Source organism: Lynx rufus, unplaced genomic scaffold (genome assembly GCF_022079265.1).
Source record: "Lynx rufus isolate CCGP_SWC_20201006 ecotype Redwood Valley unplaced genomic scaffold, mLynRuf1.p SCAF_13, whole genome shotgun sequence".
Taxonomy (NCBI): Eukaryota; Metazoa; Chordata; class Mammalia; order Carnivora; family Felidae; genus Lynx; species Lynx rufus.
The window spans coordinates 12,228,048-12,252,846 of record NW_025814827.1 but is presented as its reverse complement, the minus strand read 5'-3'; the positions used below and the strand labels follow the sequence as shown (position 1 = coordinate 12,252,846).

The window sequence follows — 24,799 nt, the reverse complement described above, 5'->3', positions numbered from 1 at the left end:
CCTTTAAGATTTTATTTTTAAGTAATCTCTACACCCAACTCGAGGTTCGAATTTACAACCCTGAGATCAAGTCTCATGCTCTACCGACTGAGCCAGCCAGGCACCCCCTCATAAGTATTTTTAATACTGACTATACATTGAATTATTTTAAATTGGGTTAAAGTATATTATTAAAATTACTATCACCTGATTATGTTTACCTTTTCAATGTGATTACTAGAAAATCTGAAATCACAAACGATTGATGTCCTGTTTAGCAGCACTGTTCTAGAATATGTATCTTCAGTATCTGTGCATTTCTGAGGAATATTTATCTGAAACTGGATTCGCTGAATCAAAAAGTGTAGATATTTGATTTGAAAAGATAGTGCCGAAGAATTCTCTAAAATAGCTGTAATTCACATTTCAACAATAGTAGATGGATAGGCTCTTAAATTTATAATTTACTACAAATGTGATAAATGAAAACTGATATGTATGTATGTGTGTGTGCGTGTGTGTATCTATGCATTTTTTAAGTTGTTAGGTTTTGTTTAAATCAGACTTCTATGAACACATTGCATAAAGAAGCACATATTTCTACAAGGATCATTAGGAAAAACAGCAGTCTCTTTCCCCTATTCCACCATTTCACCTCCTTTACAACTGATTCTTTTATTTTACCTCCACATCTCTGAATTGCATGCATCTTGATTCTTCATTTTTAGGCATATATTCACCTTTTTCATCCTTCTAGTTCCATTACAGTTTTTTAAAAACTTTATTTATTTAAAGTAATCTCTATACCCAACATGGGACTTGAACTCATGACCCTGGGATTAAGAATCTGCATGCTCTTCTGACTGAGGCAGCCAGGTGCCCCTTTCATTACACTTTATACTGTAATTTTAACTAGATCAATTCTTAGTTTTACATTATGACTATTAAAAACTATACCTGTACCACGAAGTATATACCATGGTTCTTTACTTCCCTGTATAATTTCCTTTTTTCCTTGGAGTTAATTATCTTTTAAATTTTATTTACTTATTTAATGTTTGTTTATTTTTGAGAGAGAGACAGAGTGCAAGTGGAGGAGGCGCAGAGAGTGAGAGAGACATAGAATCTGAAGCTGTCAGCACAGAACCCAGTGTGGGGCTGGATCTCACAGACTGCAAGATCATGACCCGAGCTGGAGTTGGAAGCTTAACCGGCTGAGCTACCAACCGGCCACTAAAATTTATTTTTACTTAGGTTTTTATGTATTAGTTGTAATCATTAATTCTAACCAAACTCTGTCATTTATCTACCCAGCTGCTTTCAAGATATTCTGACAAATTGGTATCCTAGTCATTTCACCATCTTGGTAAAATTGTTCTCAAGGCCCCCTGAACACCTATGTTTGGGACAGGCTATCCTCTTCTACTGGTGCACTGCTGTCTTTCTGGGATCTCCTAACTTTACCATTGCACTGGGGAGTCCCTTCACTTCTTTCATGTGTCAGATCTTATTTCCTGGATCCCATATATTCCTCTTCGTTGGTTTATTCACTCATTTTCACAGTGCACAAGGGTACACGAGAAGTAAAATTTTTAAGAGCACAAATTTTTGAAAACAGCTTTTTTCTATATTCCAACCAGACTGACAGTTTGGCTGAGTATAGAATTCCACACTGGAAATAATTTTCTCTTAGAATTTTGAAAGCATTGTTCATTGCCTTCTAGCTTCCAGAACTGCTTATTCAGAAATTTGAAGCTACACTAATTCCTGATCCTTTCTTTGCATGTTGACTGTTTCTCTTTCTGGAAGCTCAAAAGATCTTCTCTTTGTCCTCCATGTTCTGAAATTTCACAATGATGTACCTTGGTATGGTTCTATCATCCATTATGCTGGGCATTCAGTAGGCTCTTCTGATCTGGAAACAAGTCTTTATGAGTTCTGGGGAATTATTTTGTTAATGATTTCCTCTACCCCACTTTCTCTGTTCTCTCTCTGGAATTCCCATTATTAAGAAATTAGACTTCCTGAACTTTAAATCTTACATTGTTTGTATTATTTCATTTTTAAAATCATTTTAAATTTTTTTAATTGAAGTACAGTTGACATATATTAGTTTCAGGTGTATAGCGTAGTGATTTAACAATGATCTACATTACAAAATGCTCACCACAATAAGTATATTGCCCACTGTCACCATACAGTTATTATATGATTTAAAAAAAAATTTTTTTAAATCTCTGTGCCCCATGTGGGACTCAAACTTATGACCCTGATATCAAGAGCCGCATGCTCTACTGACAGCCAACCAGGTGCCCTCAAAGTTATTACATTATTGGCTATATTCCCTGTGCTGTGTTTTTCATCCCTTTGACTTACTTTCTTTTTTTTTTTAATTTTTTTTTTTCAACGTTTATTTATTTTTGGGACAGAGAGAGACAGAGCATGAACGGGGGAGGGGCAGAGAGAGAGGGAGACACAGAATCGGAAACAGGCTCCAGGCTCCGAGCCATCAGCCCAGAGCCTGACGCGGGGCTCGAACTCACGGACCGCGAGATCGTGACCTGGCTGAAGTCGGACGCTTAACCGACTGTGCCACCCAGGCGCCCCTGACTTACTTATTTTCTAATGGGAAGTTTGTACCTTTTTATTTATTTTTTATTTAAATCAATGTCAGTTAACATATATAATAATAACATAATAATGATTTCATGAATAGGATTTAGTGATTCATCGCTTACATATAATACCCAGTGCTCATTCCAACAAGGGCCTTCCTTAATGCCCATTGCCCATTTAGCCCATCCCCCTGCCCAACATCCCACCAGCAACCCTCAGTTTGTTCTCTGTATTTAAGAGTCTCTTATAACAAACTGAGGGTTGATGGGGGGTGGGAGGGATGGGAGGGTGGGTGATGGGTATTGAGGAGGGCACCTTTTGGGATGAGCACTGGGTGTTGTATGGAAACCAATTTGACAATAAATTTCATATATTGGAAAAAAAAAAAAAGTCTCTTATGGTTTGTCTCCCTCTCTGTTTTTATCTTATTTTTGCTTCCTTTCCCCTATGCTCATGTTTCTTTCTTAAATACCACATGAGCGAAATCATATATTTGTCTTTTGCTTAGCATAATACACTCTAGTTCCATCCACATTGTTGCAAATGGCAAGATTTCATTAGATTGCCAAGTAATATTCCATTATAATACCACATCTTCTTTATCCATTCGTCAGTCGATGGACATTTGAGCTCTTTCCATACTTTGGCTATTGTTGACAGTGTCCCTTCAAATCAGCATTTTTGTATCCTTTGGATAAATACCTAGTAGTGCAATTGCTGGGTTGCAGGGTAATTCTGTTTTTAATTTTTTGAGGAACCTCCATATTGTCTTCCAGGGTGGCTGCACCAGGTTGCATTCCCACCAGCAGTGCAAAAGGGTTCCTCTTTCTCTGCATCCTCACCAACATCTGTTGTTGCCTAAATTGTTAATTTCAGCCATTCTGACAGGTGTAAAGTGGTATCTCATTGTGGTTTTGAGTTCTATTTCCCTGATGATGAGTGATGTTGAGCATCTTTCCATGTGTCTGTTGGATGTCTTCTTTGGGAAAGTGTCTATTCATGTCTTTGCCCATTTCTTCACTGAATTGTTTTTTGGGTGTTGAGTTTGGAAGTTTATACCTCTTAATCCTCTTCACCTTTTTGCCTCCCCTCTGGCAACTATCAATTTGTTCTCATATTTATAAGTCTGCTTCTGGTTTGTGTGGTTTTTTTTTTGATTCCGCAGATGAGTGAAATCATATGGTATTTGTCTTTCTCTGTGTGACATATTGCATTTATCACAAAAGCCTCTAGGTCCACCCATGTTGTCATAAATGGCAAGATTTCATTCTTTTTTATGGACGACTAATAGTGTAATGCATGTGTATGTGTGTGTGCATGCATGCACACATGTGTACCACATCTTCTTTATCCATTCATCTATCGATAGACTCTTGGGGTTGCTTCCATACCTTGGGTAATGTAAATAATGCTTCAATAAACATAGAGGTGCACATACCTTTTTCAGTAAGTGTTTTCATCTTCTTTGGACAAATATCCAGAAGTGGAATTACTAGGTTGCATGGTAGTTCTTTTTTTTTTTTTTTTTGAGAAATGTTGTCTACCATTTTAACCTCCATCTTTTTTCTGGGAGCCTTCCTTATAACTCTATCTTCCAAACTCTTCAGTTTTAAAGTTTTTATTATGTTTTTAGTTTCCAAGAGCTCTGTTTTTTCTTTTTCTTTTTAATTTGTTCTTACAATGTTCCTTTTTAAAATAGCATCCTATCCTTACTTCATAGTTGCAATATCTTCTGTCTGTGGGGATATTAATAATGAAGTTTTTGTTGTTGTTGTTACTGTTGTTGTTTGCTTCGGTCCCTTTTTTATTAAAGGCTTTCCTCAGAAATCTGATAATCCTCCATCTGCTGCCTATACTTAAAAGTGAGAGACTGCAAGGGTACATGGGTGGCTCAGTTGGTTAAGCATCTCTCTCTTGATTTTGGCTCAGGTCCTGATCTCATGGTCAGTGAGTTCAAGCTCTGCATCAGGTGCCATGCTAGCAGTGTGGAGCCTGCTTGGGATTCAATCTCTCTCACTCTCTGTCCCTCTCTTGTTCGCTCTCTCTCAAAGTTAAAAAAATAAACTTAAAAATAATTACACAAGTGGGAGACTGCAAAGACTAAAGTCTTAAGTATTTAAGTATGGATCACACATTCATTTAGTGTCTGTACCTTTTCTTCAGGATAGCACTCCTCCCTCAAAATGTACCTCATTTCCTCTTATCCACAGCCCCTCTATTTTGCCCTTAGCAAAGAATAAGTCTTTGGTCTTTGCTGGGGTGGGAGAGAGTATCTAGGGTTCTGTGGCTTCCTAGAACACAGACTTTTTTTACCTAGATGTTCCTGTTTTTCTGATTTTTTTTTTGTTTTTTTCTACAGAACCACAGCTGTCTCCTGACTTCCTGTGAATAACACGATCTTCAGTGCATCACTTCATATAAAAAAGCATATGCTAGACAATCAAGCCTATCAAAATGCATTTCTACATGTAAAAGGTTTGTCTATCCCTTTATATGATTTGGTAGCTCTGAGTTCACCTGTGTGCCCCAACTGGTGGTGTCACTTAATAGTATGAAAGATGTATTTGAGTTAAGATTATTAAAACAGTGACATATAAGAAAAGTAAAGAGACACAAGATATTCTTATGTACTAGAGACAACAGAGCTTCAAAATAGTCCAAATGAAATCAGAAATAATTCCCCAAGACCACACTTTTTCCAGAAAGAAAAAAGAAACAGCCCAACTTCTTGGGTACGCATTCAAAAATGGTTGGCTTGGACCAATTAGCATTCTCACGTTACGTGCTAAGGCACATATCATCATGAAATGAGCTACATTATGCAGTCCTCTATCCAAAAAATACTTACTTTATACATTTCAAGTCTTTAAAATTCACATACTTGACACTAACATACTTGTACCTTGACGTTATTTTTACAGTTTATCATGAGTTGTATCAAGGTTGTAGGACAAGTTTAACCAGAAATCAGTATCAGAAACCACAGAGATGTTTCTTAGTCAATGACAACCAACAATCATCCCATCCAGTGATTCTTCCAAGTCTACTTAGGCAGAAAATTAGCACACAGATATTCAGTTAACTATAGAAACAGCTCAACCTTGCAGTAAGTTTCCTTTTTAAAGGAACCAAAGTTTCAGAAGCAAGTCAACATTCCACCAGCCAAGCTGAGAAGGCCAAGAAAAGGCAATAAAGGCAGTAAGTACCTGCACTGATCCCCCATGGCGGTCTGCAGCCAAGTGAGACGTCAGGTACGAGGTATTGGTCTGCCGGCTGGGCTGGATTTCCCACTCTCCTCGGCGCTCTGACGATGCAGTCTGCTCAGGCATTAGGAAGCATGAGAGCAAGATATGGAAGGAAAGGTGAAGCAACAGCAAGCAATAACAAAATCAAGTACATTAGTATCCCTGAGGGTTTTGTTTTCGTTTTGGATTTTAAACTAACAACCGCTGCAAAGCACTGGAAAAAAGTTAGCTTGGCTACATTCACTGCAGCCCAATGAGCCAACACATGACACTCTACAGCACACCATCCTCACCCAGACACAGAAAAACAATAATCACCAAAAGGGTGGGGGGACCACCAGGGAACCACCAAAAAGCTGGAATCAATTTTAGCTTCCATATTAGTAAAATTTCAGTAGCCACTAAGCAGACCAAATTCAGAATGTTAAGACTATTGGACAAAGGAACAATCATACTTACAAATCATTTCACTGATTAAAGATCTACCTAAATAGACAGTAGTCAATACAGAAAATTCCTAGCATTAGGAATCAAGATAATATGGCTTTTAGGGAGTTTACCACTCTCAACATAAACCTCCACAAGACTTTCAAATACAATAAAATGAGCAGTGGCAGTGGCTGGAATATACTTTCTTATCTAAGAGAATGAAAAAAGTATCTCTTCAAAACAGGTTCACAGGTCAAGAACATGAAAAGATGGCGGGGCCGGGGAGGGGGGTGGCGGTGGATAAGGCTACAATGTTTTCCTGCTTCCTCTAGCTAATGGCCTCTAGTCTGGAATTACAAATAGTTTTAGATAGGACTACTATGAATTATTTTCCTCGAGATATCAAAAGGCAGATCTTTCCCCCAGAAAAAGGAGGGCTTTAAATCCAAAACCTTTTTGAGTTCTGCTTTCAGTTCTGCTGTCATTCAGGCTCTCTTCATTCCTTCTTTACCTGTTTTTTAGATCTCATACTATTCTGATCTTGCTCATTTGTGATTTTTGTTCTGAAGAATCTGTTTAGGTGCCTCTTCCCCTGTACCAGATGGCTGAGGAGGTGTTAACATCATGATGCTCAGCTGTAACAGTCCTAAGGCTCTACAAAATGAAAAATGAGGAGTTGGAGAGGCAGCAATGAGGGATTGGTAAATCAAATTTTAATTGCTGCTGATATAAACAGCAGCAGGGGTTGGGATGTGATATTGCTGCTCTGCACGAAAACCAGCAAGGATGCAATAAATCTTAGAGATGTTCACAGCTATCAATGGTGCATTTTATAAAAAAGAAAAAGAAAGAAGTGGTGGTTTGAGACTCATACTCAGTCTCCCTCTTCTGTATCTCATTGACAAGAGTTGTGTAAAGCTCAAGTGTAAGTCACTAAAAAAGCTTTTTACATTAAAAGAACAACAACAAACCCAAGCCTCATATGCCAGCTAAAACTTACTCATCTTTATTAATGTAATATGAAGCCACATGGGTAACAGCACTGTAAAGGATCTTGGCCATGTTTTCTGATATTCCTCATGGAATGAGCATATTCTGTAAGGAGGCAGCTTGTATTAATTTGCTTGCTATATTCTCTAACCAAAGAGGGGTTTGGCTCTCTATACCTCTAGTCACATTTGAGAATCAAAAGTACCCAAAATATCTGTCCCTCCAACTATTTCTGCCAACAGAGGTGCAGATGTTTCACTTTTCAAATAAGACTGTGGTTTATAACATACTCTTAGTTTTTATAAATTTATTGACAGTATCCATATTCTCAGAGCACTTAATCTCATATCTTCTTATTACTAGAGATTTGAGAATAAATCAGGTTTTTTTTGAATCTTTTATTTTTTTACATAATCCCTACACTCAATGTGGGGCTCGAACTCACAACCCAAAGATCAAGAGTTGCACACTCTACCAACTGAGCCAGCCAGGTGCCCCGAGAATAAATCTGTTCTTATACTGTAAGTAATATCAATAACTATTTTGTATTAGTGATAGCTTCTTTAGTTCTCTCTAGGACTTTATTTAAGCTCCTAAACTACTATGAACAACTGTCAGTTCTCAAAAACTTTAAATGTTTAAACAATATCCACACATTTATAAGCCATTCGGTGTTGTTTTGAGTTCCATGATAAAATATTTAATGTGATTACTTTTTTCATGAATGCTCTGTTTTGCGCTTGTTTTTAAGGCAGATAAAACTGAATGAAAATGGCAAGAAATGTACGTATAAAACTCATATGCTTTTAAGTTTAACAAAACCTGGACAGCTGATCAACTACTATTTCCATTTTTTACTGAAACACATATCAGAAGTCTGGTTTGATGCTACTGTCTGATTCACAGGACTATGTAGTTATTTATATTCATTCTAGCTAAATACATAATTTATTCAAAGAATGAACATTTATGTCTGGATTTCAAAAATAGCAAGACATTTTCCAAAGGCCTGAAGTCATACTCCATCTCCATCATTAAAGCAATGTGTTATTTATCTTTTAGAAAGAGAAAAACAATGTTAACAATTCCAGGCTGCTTCCTAAATGCTCCCACTGTGATGAATGAAGAGCACACTGCACCAGACTACTGCCCTCCAGTGACTTCTATATCCACTGAAAGCAACAAAACCAAGAGACAGATGTGAACCTGCGGTTGTCGGTTCATCACTTTGGGAATTACTTTTCATCATAATACTAAACTCTGTGGCTATTCCCTTCTAGAATTTAAGGGCTTAGACTGGTATATATAAGTTGATAAAGGAGAAAGGATCATTTGCCAGTTTTAGAAAGCAACTGAGTGCCCAGGAACTAGATGAAACTGAGGAATCTTGACAAGTACAGTGTTCTGCTCGTGTACCTGATAGGTATTCTAGGCAATGCTGTGTACAGGGGATTAGGACTGGGCAGAATCAGCACAGGATATAGTCCTACTAAGCAAACCAGTAGAGGAGATCGGCATGTGAACTTTTCACTCTCAAAGACCACTCATGCACACGTGTCTATCTAAAAGGCAGTCAGGAGCTTCGATGGACAGAAGAGTCACTCAGCAATATCAATTTCTCTGCATTACTTGAAAGGCAAAGGTCCACATGGAGTGTGTAAATTCCCAAAGGCAGGAGCAGGAATCTCAAGCAGTAGGAATTCCTTGGGGGGAACGCTTTAAAATCTTCTGTTGGGATTGCATTACCTGTGTGGAAATGCTTGGTTTACTATCCAGTAGATGAACATGGAAATAAGAAAGTGGCGATCCAGCTTAACATAAATCAAAGACAAAGCTAATAAAAGTTACTTAAGGGGAAACACCGAGGAGCCTGGTGTAAAAAGTCAAAACCACCACCCGTGATTTAGGGCAGAGGAAATGAATCTCTCCCAGCAGTCATCTAGCAGGGATTAACGGACAGACATTGGGGATAATGACACAAGAGGGCAGGAAAATACTCTCTGAAAACATCTCAGATACCATCTATGGCTTGAAAATTCTTTCCAGTACTTATCAGAGATAAAGCTCCTGTTCTGAAACAAAAGGCAGGCAAACATTTTTCTCCTGTTGCAGCAAATAAATCATTGAATTCCATTCATTATATAAAGTTATATAGTTATTCTGAAAAGTTAATTTTGATTATATTTATAAAGAACTTTCTCCATTTCACTTTATGGCTCCCAAAGTACTCTATAAGGTGCCACCTAAACAGAACATTTTGGTTTCACATGCTGGTCTTCTAGGCCTCATTATATAATTACAATCTTAAGCTATAATTAACAAAAATAGAGACTGAGTAGTACCAAAAAGTTAGCAATGAATACATTAGATTACATTGTCTTACCACACTTCCAAGATGAAAAACAATTTTGTTGTGCTTGCTTTGGCAGCACATACACTAAAAAAAAATTTTTTTTTAATGTAATAGGGGTAAGATGTAAGGAGAAAAAAATGGGGCAAGAAATACCTCAAGAAATTTTTCTGGAGCATATTTGACCTTAGGTATGAAGTTTTTAAAAGGTGGCAAGGTTACTGAAGTGTATATACTTCAACAAAATTAAAAAATTTTCTTCTGTTAAGTTCATGAAATAGAACCAAATTTCTGTGCCAGACAAGGATGATTCCATGCAACCTGCTGTGTGTGTAAACAATGCCTTCTTGTATTCTACAACCTTGATAGTGAAGATCAGAGATGTTGGAAAATCACTGATAACTTGGGAGGGATTATTCCCAAATTCAATAAATGCAGGCCCACAGAGACAGTAGTGTCAATTCTGCGAAGCTCTGAGAAAAATCACGGAAACATTCCAGAGGTCTGAAACACTCTACTCAAACCCTGGTTATTCTTATTAAAAAAAATTTTTTTAACATTTATTTATTTTCAAGAGACAGAGTGTGAGCAGGGAAGGGGCAGAGAGAGAAGGAGACACAGAATCTGAAGCAGGCTCGAGACTGAGCTGTCAGCACAGAGCCCGATGCAGGGCTTGAACCCATGAACTGTGAGATCCGAAGCCGAAGTCAGAAGCTCAACCGACTGAGCCACCCTGGCGCCCCTGCTTATTCTTATTCAAAAGGGTAGAAGCCACCCTTCAATCCCCATCCTGCCACAACTAGAGAAGGATGACTTATCTAGGTAGGACTACTCCAGATTCGCCTTCCTACAACACAAGATGTCTGCTGAAATACAAAATATTGAAGACTACACAAAACTTTTATAATTTTTAAGTAGGCTCCAGGTCCAACATGGAGTTTGAACTTGCGACCCTCAGATCAAGAGTCACGTGCTTCACTAAGCTAGCCAGGGACCACTGCACAAAGAGAACTTTTAATATGGAATATAGGATTAGAGCAGAGGTGAGTAGCAGCAAATAGGTGACAAATGGGAGAAGGTAAGAAAATGACTGAATTTCAGTTTTCTTTACACTTCCTTGTTTTGATGTCTCCCTTTGGATAAAGGTCCCAGAAATGAGGAGGGACAGCCCCATTCTGCACAGGGCTCTATGCTGGAGGGTGACAGGATGAAAGTACAATCTCTATACCCAAGTTCCTGCTAGACAGCAGGCAGCAAGTTAGGAAATTACACACAGGTCAAAGGGACGTAAACTTTCTCTGAGCACACTCATCTGCCTCTTCAACTAACAAACTATGAACCTTGCTGAAAACGAAGTAGTATTATGTCAAAAGAAGTGAATGGAGAATTAATCAACTTTTGTTTTTTCCAAAGCCACTGGACTTTCAAAAGAATCTATAAAGATATTCATTTTAGCAAGATCTTTGGCCATCTTGGCTACTTAGCAACCTGGTTTAATCTCTCCTTTGGAAAAGCTATGTTCATAACAAGCTTCTTCCAGTAAGCACCACAGCACTAAACCACAACATACTTTTCTAAGGCTTTACATCCCTTTAATCTCATCTCTTGGGAGTCAAGATACAAACAAATCTGAACTAATTTTTTTTTTTAAAGGATTTTACTTTTAAATAATCTCTAAATCCAATGTGGGGCTTTAACTCACAACCTCAACATCAAGAGGTGCATGTTCCACACACTGAGCCAGCCAGGTGCCCTTGAAACACTTTTACTGGGGGAACACCTTCAAAACTCAACATGACTCAACACTTTCAAGTTTTATTGCTCATTTCTTGTGTGTTTATAAGGTACTGAGTTAGTTTAAATATGGTTCTTTTAGATGGATGAGAGATCGGCTTTTCTGACATTTGATTCATATTTTCCTGCCCAGCCAAACTTGATAATTTGTAAATGAACAGTTCACCGAGTAGAAAATTACAAAAATAAAATTATTTCCCCTGAACACATATTGTACATATAAAAATGAGTAAGTGCTATTCAATATTATGATGTTAGGATACCATGTCTGATAGAGTTTAACAGTTCTTGATGACCAATGTGACTCTTTCCAACCTCAAAACAGATCTGTTCTCCCTAACCTCCTAGGTCAAGTACCCCTTCTTCATATGCCCACAGAAACCTATGTAACTATCAAAATTGCTGAACCATGGTAGCATGTGTATAGCATTTACTTGAGTAAGGACTGCCACAGGCTTAGATTTAGAAAGAGCAGGAAGCATACTCCTGCACGCACATCCTAGTCAATGCAAGATTCTATATCTAGCACACTGAGCAAACACAATGAATAAAACCTTCAACAGTGCAATACACTGCACTCCAAATTAGATCTCTGGATACTGCCAGGACTTACTTCCTGATCACATTTGATCGGAGAATGCAAAGGGAAGCTTGCCAAGTAGAAAGAGGCAGAACTATTTTTCAACCCCTTCCTAATGGATGGTTCTTTACAGAGGAACCACAGCCATGGTAAGATTTACCATCTTTGGACCTGGGAAAGGACAAGTACCAAGGGGAAAATAACAGAAAAGACAAATCCATTGGTAATTTTCTAAATTGATCTAGCTTTTATCAGTATTTGTTCTATCCAAACTCATGATTTGATTATAGTTCCCTAGCTGGGTAAAATTTACATTTAAAAAAATGTTCTTAAACATCTGATATTAACATAGTTGTAAAAAACAGATTTAGTATATGTAGATGAGTTTAATATTTTTTTTATTAAAAAAATTTTTTTTAACGTTTATTTTTGAGAGACAGAGGGCAAGCAGGAGGGGGACAGAGAGAGAGGGAGACACAGAACCTGAAACAGGCTCCAGACTCTGAGCTGTCAGCACAGAGCATGACGCAGGGCTCGAACCCACAAACCATGAGATCATGACCTCAGCCGAAGTCGGATGCTTAACCGACTGAGCCATCCAGATGCCCCTATGTAGGTGAGTTTAAATGCAGTTCTTTGGGAACCATATTTGAGATCTATCACTGCATCTAGGAACCAAATAGTACTCAATTCAATATACCTACAATTTAGAATAGCAAAGCCTATTTTCTCTGAAAATTCTCATTGTAATGGAAGAGAACGAATACAACTGCCCGAACTTACTTTGCAGCAAGAGCCTGTTTTATTATTTTTTTAACATCCTTCATCTTCAGGACAGTCTAGCCCTACTCGGGCTGCCAAAGGAGGCAGAATGGATCTTTGTGGAAACAGAAAACAAGTAGGAAGAAAAGCGTGCAATTTATTTTTCATGGAAGGTTAAATAAAAATCTATATTTTAAACAGACATCTGACTTCATCTATGCTCATTTGACAGATTCATTCATTCATTCATTCATTCACTCATTCATTCAAACAATTACTACTGTAGACATTGTTTTTAGGTGTTAGGGAGATAGCAATGAACAAAGCAACAAAAATCTCTACCCTTATTTATAGGCTTACATTTAAGAAAGCTGAGGCCCCCCCGAAAGGTTAAATGTCCTATGGCCAAAGCCTTGGGCTAAGCTAAAATCAAGTTCTGAGCTCCCCTTCTTTCTCCTCCTACTCTAAGTATAGGACTAAACAGCCTGTTAATCTCCAGTCTCACTCCTCCACCACAACTGAAGAGCAGATTTACCCAGAATGAGACTCTGTTGGCACTATCATCAATGTTACCTCTATGCTCTGACTTCCAAATATGTCACTGTTTTTTGTTTTTTTTTTGAAAGTCCTCCTCTGCATGTTGGCCACCTTCAGCTGGAATACACTGCTAGTATTTAAAAGTCAAGATGCCTAGGGGCACCCGGGTGGCTCAGTCGGTTGACCATCTGACTCTTGATTTCGGCACAGGTGATGGGATCAAACCCCAGGTCAACTCTTTGCTGGGTGTGGAGCCTGCTTAAGATTCTCTCTTCGCCCCTCCTTTGCACATGCACGTGTGCTCTCTCTCTTTCAAAAACACAACAAAACAAAACAAAACGTGACAAAAACTCAAGATGCCTAAAATCAAACTCCAAAGAAGTTTCTCCCCCAACTTTCCCATTTCCAGTAATTATACCACCTACCCCCAGTTATTCAGGCTTCAAAATCTCAGCAACTACTCTGACTCATCCTTCTCCCTCCATCTTGACATGCAGTGGGCTACCAAGTCTGGCAGATCACACCCTTATATCATTTTTTCACTGCTACAGCCCATCTAGGGCCCCTTAACCTCCGAAGTGGATGCACTGCGTTCTTAATTGTCTCCAGGCTGGCTGTCAAGCCATTATTATGTTCTATGCCAAAAAATTTCTAAAGCCAAGTTTTGATCACATCACTCCTCTCTGTTCATAAACCTTTAGCACCTACCTATTCCCTAGTGAAACTAAATATCAACTCTCCAGCCCATCATTCCAGGAACTTCATCAAATGGCTCCAAGATAATTTTCCTAGCCTTGTCTCCTTTATTCACACCATATATTTTAGGAAAATGAACTAGATAACTTCTTGTTGCTCATATTTCCTTTTTGCATGGAATGCCTCTTTCATGTCCACGTTACTCTTCCAAGAGCACTTCAAATGCATCTTCTTTCCTGAAACTGTCACGCTCAACTGTCACTAGATGAAATGTCTTCTTCTTCCAATCTCTGATGATGATAATTTGAAACTTGGGGAACTTCTCTGTTCTGCCTTGTGTTATGGTTATCTGGCTACCTGGCTGATCTACCTGGCAATTCTTTGAGGACAATGACTCCCTACTTATCTTGGTATCCCCAGGACATACTTTCACAGAGCAGGTCTCCAGCTAGACTTATTTAGTCAAAGTTGCTGAGAAAAAGTTAGCTGCCCCTAAAGTGAGGTTAATACTTGTCAGGATCTCTCAAAGAGAGATTTTACTTTCTTCTTTTGCTGATTTCAAAACTTGAAAAGTACCAATCCAAAAAATAACATACTTCTTTCAATTCTTGGAGTAATGTAAAGGACATATTTGGCTGCAATTTTTCTGAAAAAACAAGCACAAAACCCTAAAAACATAAGAAAACAACCCTAAAGATGGAATAAAAGCAAAGAGACCAGACTAAGACACAGTGTAAAGGTAGAACAGATACTAGAAATACATTTACCCACAGGGCAGAGTGCAGAAAGAATTCAACCCAGCAAGGATTCAGAATCCTGCTGGGAGAGAGGTATAAAATTTGCATTAATGTGGGGAATTTCAATCCCTTAGCAGCCAAGGGATACTAAAAACCCTAAAAAGAAAAAAGAAATCAGAGAGAATTTCAAGATTCAATTCTTCAGAAAGAAGCTTATTATTGCACTGCAGTAAGATTTCCTAATTATACACACTAGTTTAAAGACCCTTCACTTAAATGTACACTGAGGGGCACCTGGGTAGCTCACTCAGTTTAACCGTTTGCCTCTTGATTTCAGCTCAGGTGATGATTCCAGGGCTGTGGGACTGAGTTCCACATAGGGCCCCATGTTGGGCATACAGCCTGCTTGGGATTCCCTCCCTCCCTCTCTCTCTCTCCCACCCTCCCTCAGCCCCTCTCCTGCTTGCTCTTCTCTCAAAATAAATAAATAAATAAATAAGTAAATAAATAAGTAAATAAATAAATAAATAAATAAATTTTTAAAAAGTACACTGAAAATCAGCGTACTTTTACTCAGATACTAGCTTTGACTAATTTTTTCACCCTGGCAATCCAGGTTTTCAACATCTCTTTTTCCCATACTTTAAAAATCCAATCAAAACAGCAGCATTGATTAAGAATTCACTGAAGCAGAAAAGACATGGAAAACTATAGGAAATACCTATTTTAATTTGAAATATTCTGAAAACATGAGTACTGGGGCAGATATGCTGATTATGTGGACTTCACTACTGACTACTGATTTTTTTTTCTTTCCATACCTTTTCTATTTGAGTGCATTTTTCATTATAGGATAATGTAACTTCTTCATAGAACAGTCTGGAAAAATATTACCTACAACATTATCTGTTTCTTCTAATATGTTGGCATTATCTCCTTCCACTGATTTTTTCATTTTCCCTTTCCCTGAGGGGAAATCATGCTGTCATTCTAATTTTGTACTCTGATTTCTTCACCCTACAAACCATAAACATTTTCCGGTTGCTACAAGTTTTCCTAAATATTATTTTAAGTGGCTACATAATATTCTACTGAATAAGCCCACTACAACTTACCTTATTATAACCCAGTTTTTTTGCTAAAAGATTTCAGCTGGATCCATAACCATTCCCTTAATAATAAGTGGATCATTTCTAAAACGTTTGTTTCAAGTGACACTGTGACAATTTTATGCACATAACTTAATCTATATCGTGGGTTGTTTTCTTAAAATGGATTCCAATAATTGATTCTGGATTTTCAAAGTCCAGAGCCACGTCTCAGAGTGTCAGTTTAAGTGTGCACTCAGCTACACTTTTAACAAGAGAGGTAGAAGAGAACAACCACAGAATCAACAGTATTCTGTGTCAATCAGAAGCCAGTCAAATTGTAATTCCTAGCCAACTATTTTGATTAAAGCATGTAACTATGGATCCAATTAGTGTATGATTTGCTAAACCCCACCTTTTTGCCTGTCTACTCTCTCTTAGCTACTAAATACACAGATTTCCCTCCTTTATACTTTTTTCTTACCAAGACATACATTTTGCCAAGAATATGTGCTTATTGGTGAGTCTATCCATATTTGTGCATGTACTTCACTGTACATGTGTATGTTCTTTCTTTTTAGAAACAATTTTTAAGTTTTATTTATTTAAGTAATCTTTACACCCAACGTGAGGCTCAAACTCACGACCGTGAAACCAAGAATCACATGCTTTTCTGACTAAGCCAGTCAGATGTTCCCTGTGTGTATGTACTTCTATACGCTATTGTTAACCTATGTACTTTCTCATATGTGCATCTGAAATAAGCATTTTTGCATTTTATTATAAATATGTCTGTGAATATTAAAACGTGAGGTCAGGGTTACGAGCTAATTTGAGAGTTGATAATGACTGAACATGTTGTGTATCTGTTTATTATCCTTTGCTTATTTATCTACTGGGGTCTTCAGTTTTCTCTTAGCAACGTACAGCTGGCCCTTGAACAACACAACGTGGGGGTTAGGGGCACTAACCACTGTGAAGTTGAAAATCCCCATATAACTTCTGACTCCCCCAAAACTTAACTACTAATAGGTGACTGTTGACCAGAAGCCTTCCCAACAACATAAACATTTGATAAACACATACTTTGTATGTTATACTCATTATATTGTTTTCTTAAAATAAGGATTGAGAAAAGAAAATGTTATTAAAAAATCATAAGAGAAAATTTACAATACTATATTTACATTTACGTTTACAATACTATACTATATTTATTTAAAAATTTGTATATAAGTAGACCCACACAGTTCAAACCTGTGCTGTTCAAGGGTCAAATGTATATGATATAAAGATGAAAGTTGTCATATTTCCTTCCCAATCAGTGACGTCTTTCTTCAAATATTGTCAAATTTGCTGATTTTTGTGTGTTTGCCTCCTCTGTCTTTAGGCTGAGAGAAGCCTCTCACATAGACCATTAGTTTCTCAAACCATGAACACTGAAGGATGGATGGCATGGTCTCCTCTGCAGTGGCCTAAAGCAAAGGCGAATCTTCACTTTACTTGGCCAGCTCTAGAATTCACATGGGGACAGGAGCAGAGGTGGAAGAGAGGTGCCAGTTTATGCCCAGGTCAGCTAGAAGTCCAAATTACCCACTCTTCTTAATCAGAAAACAAAAACAAAAACAAAACTAAATAAAGATGATCGGGGCACCTGGGTGGCTCAGTTGGTTGAGTGTCCAACTTCGGCTCAGGTCATGATCTCATGGCTTGTGAGTTCGAGCCCCACGTCGGGCTCTGTGCTGACAGCTCAGAGCCTGGAGCCTGCTTCCGATTCTGTGTCTCCCTCTGTCTCTGCCCCTAACCCACTCGCATTCTGTCTCTATCTCTCTCAAAAATAAATAAACATTAAAAAAAATTTTTTTAAACAAATAAATAAAGACGACCAGGGGCGCCTGGGTGGCTCAGTCGGTTAAGCGGCCGACTTCGGCTCAGGTCACGATCTCGCGGTCCGTGAGTTCGAGCCCCTCGTCGGGCTCTGTGCTGACAGCTCAGAGCCTGGAGCCTGTTTCAGATTCTGTGTCTCCCTCTTTCTCTGACCCTCCCCTGTTCATGCTCTGTCTCTCCCTGTCTCAAAAAAAAAAAAAAAAAAAAAGTTAAAAAAAAATAAATAAATAAAGACGACCAAAAGCCACCCCAGCACCAGTGAGAGTACCCCACACTGGACTACAGATGAGACCCCAAATGGGCTACCCTGTTGATCCTGTGTGGTTCAGCAGGTCTTTCGGGCCTGTGGCAGATGGCCCCTTTCAGCCAACAGACTTGGACAAGTCCTAATTCTCTTGACTGGATACTTCGTATCAGGTGCCTGACCACACCTCAGTACCGTTATAGCACCCAGGGATGCTGGAATGCCACCCCACATGCCTGAGAAAAGGCAAGTCCTTTGTATTTAATTTCAGTATATACACTTAAGCAGAGAAGCCGAAAAATTTTGGTTTTAGTAAGAAGTAGAATGTCTGAAACAAGGAAGGTCCAGCACATACCTGATTTCGCAGAGGCTGTTGCTGTGACGGCCGATCCCTGTGTGTGTGGCTTTCTCGAGTTATTGCAGATGCACCAGAATCTACATGAACTGACCCTACTGGAGTAGGCTGGAAAAATATAACAAAAAATCAAATGGAAGATGGGCCCGACTTAACGACTCTGCAAAGGAGAGCATCATTCCAATTCTAATAAAACAGTGGTTAATTGTTTTCAGTCATCATGGGCAGTTTCAAGTCTTCTCACTTTGCTTATCTGCAAAAGGGAGGCCACCTGGTCCTCAATAGCTCATTAGAGAGCAGCTTACCTTGGAAAATAAGAAAACATCCTACAGTGATGTGTTAGCTTGCTCTCAGGTACTGTGAACTCCTGGCCAGAAGAACTAATTCAAAAGTTTTTCATGATGGGTGCCTGGGTGGGTCAATCCATTAGGCATCCAATTCTTGGTTTTGACGCAGGTTATGATCTTATGGTTTGTGAGTTTAAGCCCCGAGTTGGGTTCCACACAGACAGTGCAGGGCCTGCTTTGGATTTTCTCTCCTTCTCTCTCGGCCCTTCCCCTGCTCATACTCCATCTCTCTCTCACATAAATAAATTAAAAAAAAAATAAACAGGCGCGCCTGGGTGGCTCAGTCGGTTAAGCATCCAACTTCGGCTCAGGTCATGATCTGGCGGTTCATGAGCTCGAGTCCCATGTCAGGTTCTGTGCTGACCGCTCAGAGCCTGGAGCCTGTTTCAGATTCTGTGTCTCCCTCTCTCTCTCCCCATCCCTCACTCATGCTCAAAAATAAATAAAATTTAACAAAAATTTTTTTAATAAAATGAATAATAAAAAAAAATTTCTTATGGTGCTGGGTTCCACTTCTACAGAAGCAGGACCAGCTTACGTAGCACCAGCTTCTGGATCATTCAAGCAAAAGTTCTTAAGAACTGGCTTAAGTTCTGGTATCTTAGGCCATACTGGTCATAATCTTAAAAACATATAAAGGAGTTGCTCCTGCTTTCTAACTCTGGTAATTGTAACCTATGGCATCACCCTGAAAAGGCTGGCATACGTCAAGTCCACAGTCAAAGGAATGTTTTTTCCATAGATTTAAGCAGAAAGTCTGGCAAGCGAGGTAGTGCTGGTCTGAAGTGATGAGGTAAAACAGGATACTTACAATAGGTCTCCCGACCCAATCGTAGGCATAGTCAAAGGTGTAGCCTTTCCTTTCAAAGAGGTCTGTGAAGAGGGTCCGTAAATACTCATAGTCAGGTTTTTCAAAGAAGTCTAATCGCCTGACATAGCGCAGGTACGTTGCCATCTCTTCTGTAGGAAAGAGGTGAAAGGCCATGCTCATGAGCTGAATGCTTCCTATGGTGAGAAGCTCTGAGCCAAGTCAGGAATATTTGTGTTTTCCTTATGACCCAAATGAAAGTGATAAAACCTGTCTTGGTCTAAATGACAATGAAAGGAAATGTGAATTTTCTAGAGAGCACCCTTATCTAGAGACACCAAGTCATTGTCTCTACCTACTTCAAAGTTTTAGTCACAATGGCTGGAATGTCCTTCTAGCATCCTACCTGGAAAGTTTTCACAGAGAGCTTCAATGGGAGTATTCCTTTTGGTGTCACCAATTTTCTGATATCTCTCTTTTAATGTATCAGCCTGTAGAGCAAAGGGAGAAAGTTATTTGGAAACAGGTGCCAAGTATGGGAGGTCCAATACGTCTGGGGATGCAATGGTTGCTTCACTCAAACTGGCAGGAATTGCTAGGCTCAATCTTCTTTCTAATAAATAAGAAATGTAACAGAGATGATATATTTAACGTCTGCTCTGTTCTGGAAGGTTTTATTTGCAAATATATTTAGTAGTCTCAGATAAACACCATCAAATGTAATGAGATGAGTGGTTAGGAAAAGGAAATAAAAATATCATATAGCAGTTATTTTCAAAACTGCAGAAGCTTAGTAATCTCCCATGACCACTGGGGTTCAAAAATTCAGCCTTCTCCTTCTTAGATCAGTTCTATTATAAGATTAAAAATATTGCTAATCTAAGTGTGGGGCAGACAGATGGCTCCACAGAATATTTACTGTGAATCTGAATAGGGAAAAAAAAAAAAAGAATAAGTAGTAGAAGAAAATGCCTTTCCACAATGTGCTTCCAGAGGGAAAAGTGTTACCTATGATCATATATGTCAGCAGCTCAAAGCAAACTAAGTTTGTTCAGGATTATAGACAGAAGGCTCCTGGAGCTTGGACCAACAGTGTAGCCTCAAGGGATTCTTGTGAGGCTCTCCCTAGCTGGCTGCACCCAGTTTTAAGCAATAGTGTTCTATAGTAAGTTGGAGAGGGCTGCCTGGGTGGCTCAGTCGGTTGAGAGTCCGACTCTTGATTTCAGCTCAGGTCATGATTCCAAGGTCGTGAGATTGAGCCTTGGTTCTCTCTCTCTCTCCCCCTCTGCCTCTCTCCCATGCTTGCATGCCTGCATTCCCTCTAAAATAAAAACATAAAAATAAAATAAAATAAAATAAAATAAAATAAAATAAAATAAAATAAAATAAAAGTTGGAGAAATTTTAGATCTACAACTAACACTAAAATGATTCGTAGACTGTGAGTGAGTTTCAATTAATACACAAATGTATTGCTTGGCTATGTAATGAGTAAACAGAATATGAAACTCTATCTGACAGCTATCTATACCAATGAAAAGATACATGTGACTAGGAGAAGACTAGGAAGTGTTAGGAGAAGAATTTAAGGGGAAAGAAATAAAATCTTCCCAAAGGGAAGGGGCAGAAGCTTTACTTTTCAGGACAACGGTCTAGAAAGCACAGCAAATGAATCATTCTGCCCTTCTGGAAGGAGAAAGGGAGGGAGCCAAGGGGTGTGTAAGTACCTAAATCTATTGATTAAGTTTCTTTCCATACTAACATGTTGAAATAAATCACAACTCAAAAATATACCTCACATTTAACTATCTAAAATGGGACTTAAAATGGGTTAGAAGCTCACCATTTCCTAGTCTAACCAGCCAGAGACACAGAATAATTACAGTGGTTAAAATTATTATCAGTAGTTAACTCTGACACAAATACACTGTACTGATACCTAAGGTAGGCTATTTAAACTACATGTTTCACGAGGAATGGCTATTGTCTGCATAGGCATTTATTGAATAAGACACATGAACAGCAATGTTAAACCTGGATTTTTATTTTAGTTCAGGTGGATCCTTAGCCTTGATAGGATGAATAAATATTTTCCAGTTCTCCTTAGGGGCACACCCAGCTCTGTTGGCCTTGCTGGTAAAATGTGTAGCAGCTGCTGTCATCAATTTGTTCCAGAAATTCCCCAGTACACTGGGAACACTCTTCTTGCTACATAATGGTAGTGGAGGAGGAAAGTGACACAGAGAAAAGCAGCAGTGCCAAGGCTGGGAGGGAACAAGGGAAGAGACTGTGGAAAACCCTAAAACAAGGAAGAAGGATTCACAAGGGGAAGAAGACAAATGTGAGCAAAACAGAGCTCCCAAAGCCCAGGGAAGCATGTACAGTATAGACAATATAACCAGCCCCTGCTTTTCATCTCTGCAGCCAGCCAATCTTCCCAATCGTGCTTCTTGCAGACGTCAAGTCAGCAACCCCTTCATTAACAACTGAGTATTGAAACAAAGCCCTCCACTGAGCACTTTCAAGGATACCTTGAGTCCTTGCCAGGGTAGGCTGCCTCGAAGGAAATACATGAACATATGGCCCAGGGCTTCCAAATCATCCCGCCGGCTTTGCTCTAAAAGGGAAGACAGATCACACATTATGTTTGTAGTTATTAAAGCAGAAAGGGGTTCAAAACCAAGTAATCCCTTCAGAAACCCTTCTGCTCTGGAAAGGCGCTGCTTACTAATTCTTTGTATATCTAAACCAGGGATAGTACTTCAGATCAAAACCAAAAAATACTGTGTGCTTCCTTTGCCTAGAGCTGTCACTGGCAAGTAAATCTCAAGTGAAAAGAGCAAATCCTAAACTAAAACCAAATCTAAATCACTAAATGGTGAGTAGCCACCCCTCGGTCACTGCTGTCACCTTCCTGAAAGTAAGATAATTTAAATGAAATGTTATTTCCGGTATATGGGCTACAGTTACCCTTTGGGTTACCATGATGGAAAGTGAGAAGATAAAGCAGCTAAAACTTTTAAATGGTCCATCCTAATGGCCAGGTCTGCAAAGACACAAGCTGTGGAATGCCTAGCATACATGTCTAGTGCTTTTAATTCATCATAAAAATTAACACTTAAAATATAGTTTGACATAAACAAACATCAATGTATCATCTCTCAGCTCCATGCCATTTGTACCATGTTCCATAGCTACCTTAAGAAACATTTAAAATTTGGGGCACCTGGTTGGGTCAGTGAGTTAGGCATCCGACTTTGGCTCAGGTCATGATTTCACAGTTTGTGGGTTTGAGCCTCGCATCAAACTCTGTGCTGACAGCTCACAGCCTGGAGCCTGCTTCAGATTCTGTGTGTGTATTTCTGTGTGTGTGTGTGCGCACCCCTCCCCTGTAATTTATCACTAAGGTGCCCTATATGGAAAAATAAAACAGGATCCCCGCATTCTGGGAGCTTATCAGGCAAAACAAATTGCTAGGTTTTAGTTTCTTTCATTTGGGAAGACTAAGATAGTAAAAAACTAAAGAATAGATAATAAAAAATATTGTAACTTCATCTCAAAAAACATCCTTATATATTCTTGGGTTGTCAGACTGAATGTAAGTAGTACATGCCTCTATTCCTAATTTGCCAAGTATGGCTCATCCCAGATATCTTATGTGTTTATTTCTCAGAATCAGGTTGAGGGCTTTATCAAGAGAAGTTAAAAAGACAAGACTAAGGGGCTACTCTAAACTTGATTGTGCTTTCTTTGTGCAGAAAGTAAAACCTACGAGGGAAGCAGGGAGGAGAGCTACTCAGCTCAAAATGCAGAAGTACAACATGTTTAATGGCTGCCTTCACTTATGGGAAAATGTGCACGACAAAGAGTGAATAGAACTCTACAGGGTGGATCAGGAAAGAAAAGGCAACTTGGTAAGTTGCAGTTTGAAAACGGTTTTTGGCAAGGTGGTCACTAATGCGAAAAAGAGGCACCCTGACAAGAGATAAATAACATAAAATTGAGTGGATGCACATCAATTGAAATAATCTTAAAAAGAATGAAGTAAAACGGCAAGACCAACAGAAGCTTTTGTCTACACAGCTTGCCTGGGGTTTGCCACCAAATTTTATATATAATTGAAAACATAAAGGCATTAGACTGGAAGTTTGTTAATAGGACCTAAATACACACAAATAAAAAAGAAAGAACAAGCAGGGTGAGTTGAGGCCTCTCATAAAGCAGGGCAGACAAAGAAACCACACCCTGCAGTTTCTCACACTGTATCACACCTACACATTGCCTTTCCATTTTTATATCCACTTCCTGTAAGAAGAGGCCCCTTGGTAATAAAAATTCACTGGACAGTTGCACTTTTGTTGGTTGAGCACTAGAGGGCAAACCTCTCCACATTTTCAATACTGATCAATCCTGAAAAACGCCCAACTTCTCTCCACAGCAAAGCCCATTATTAAATGAGTGCTTTTTAAATAAACACACACACACACACACACACCAAAAACACATGTAAACCCACTAGAATAACTAATAAAGTGATTTTCCAACTACTGAGCACCATGAAAAATAGTTGTGGAATATGGCATAATAGGAAAAATAATGGCTCCCAAATTAGGTTATCTAGCTCTTGGCCCATTCTTTCCATTCATTCGATCCATGTGAAATTCAGCATGGCCAAGTCACCTATTTTGGGCCACAGTCCTCTCACCTGAAAATAAAGTGGTTGGGGTGACTGGGTGGCTCAGTTGGTTAAGCATCAGACTCCTGATTTCGGCTCACGTAATGATGTCTGGGTTTGTGTCAAGCCCAGTGTGGAGTGGGAAACCTATGGGATTCTCTCCCCTCCCTCTCTGCTCCTCTCCTGCTAGCTCACGCACGCGCACTCTCTTTCTCTCTCTCTCAAAATAAACAAAAGAAAGTTGGCTGATGTAGATAATTTGAAAAGTCACTTTCCAGTTCTAAGATTCTAAAGTAATTAATCTATGATAATTTAACCCATTAGTAATTAATCTATGATAACTTAATCCTTTCAAAAAAGTGAAAACCAGAGTCATGCTTTATTTGTGTACTTCTCTGAAAACCGTATTCATTTAGTTCAGAATTTCCACATGCTCTCATTTTTTTCATGAAGGCTATTTTCCTTTTCTTTTTTTTTTTTTTTAATTTTTTTTTTTTCAACGTTTATTTATTTTTGGGACAGAGAGAGACAGAGCATGAATGGGGGAGGGGCAGAGAGAGTGGGAGACACAGAACTGGAAACAGGCTCCAGGCTCTGAGCCATCAGCCCAGAGCCCGACGCGGGGCTCGAACTCACGGACCGCGAGATCGTGACCTGGCTGAAGTCGGACGCTTAAACAAC

At 38.9% G+C, this 24,799-nt stretch overlaps 1 protein-coding gene across 4 annotated transcripts in view; it reads right to left on the bottom strand.

Annotated features, from left to right (window-relative positions):
• Window positions 1-24,799, bottom strand: part of CSNK1G1 (casein kinase 1 gamma 1) — a 165,479-nt gene that overhangs the window by 19,686 nt on the left and 120,994 nt on the right. The window contains exons 7-11 of one of the 4 annotated variants that reach the window (XM_047074966.1): window positions 21,975-22,060; window positions 19,851-19,935; window positions 19,448-19,593; window positions 18,290-18,397; window positions 5,802-5,912 (exon numbers count right to left, since the gene is read on the bottom strand). In XM_047074966.1, coding sequence (XP_046930922.1) covers window positions 5,802-5,912; window positions 18,290-18,397; window positions 19,448-19,593; window positions 19,851-19,935; window positions 21,975-22,060 — 536 coding nt within the window. Of the gene's footprint in view, window positions 1-5,801; window positions 5,913-18,289; window positions 18,398-19,447; window positions 19,597-19,850; window positions 19,936-21,974; window positions 22,061-24,799 lie in introns of all 4 variants that reach the window. The other 3 variants (XM_047074965.1, XM_047074967.1, XM_047074968.1) reach the window with 3 other exon arrangements.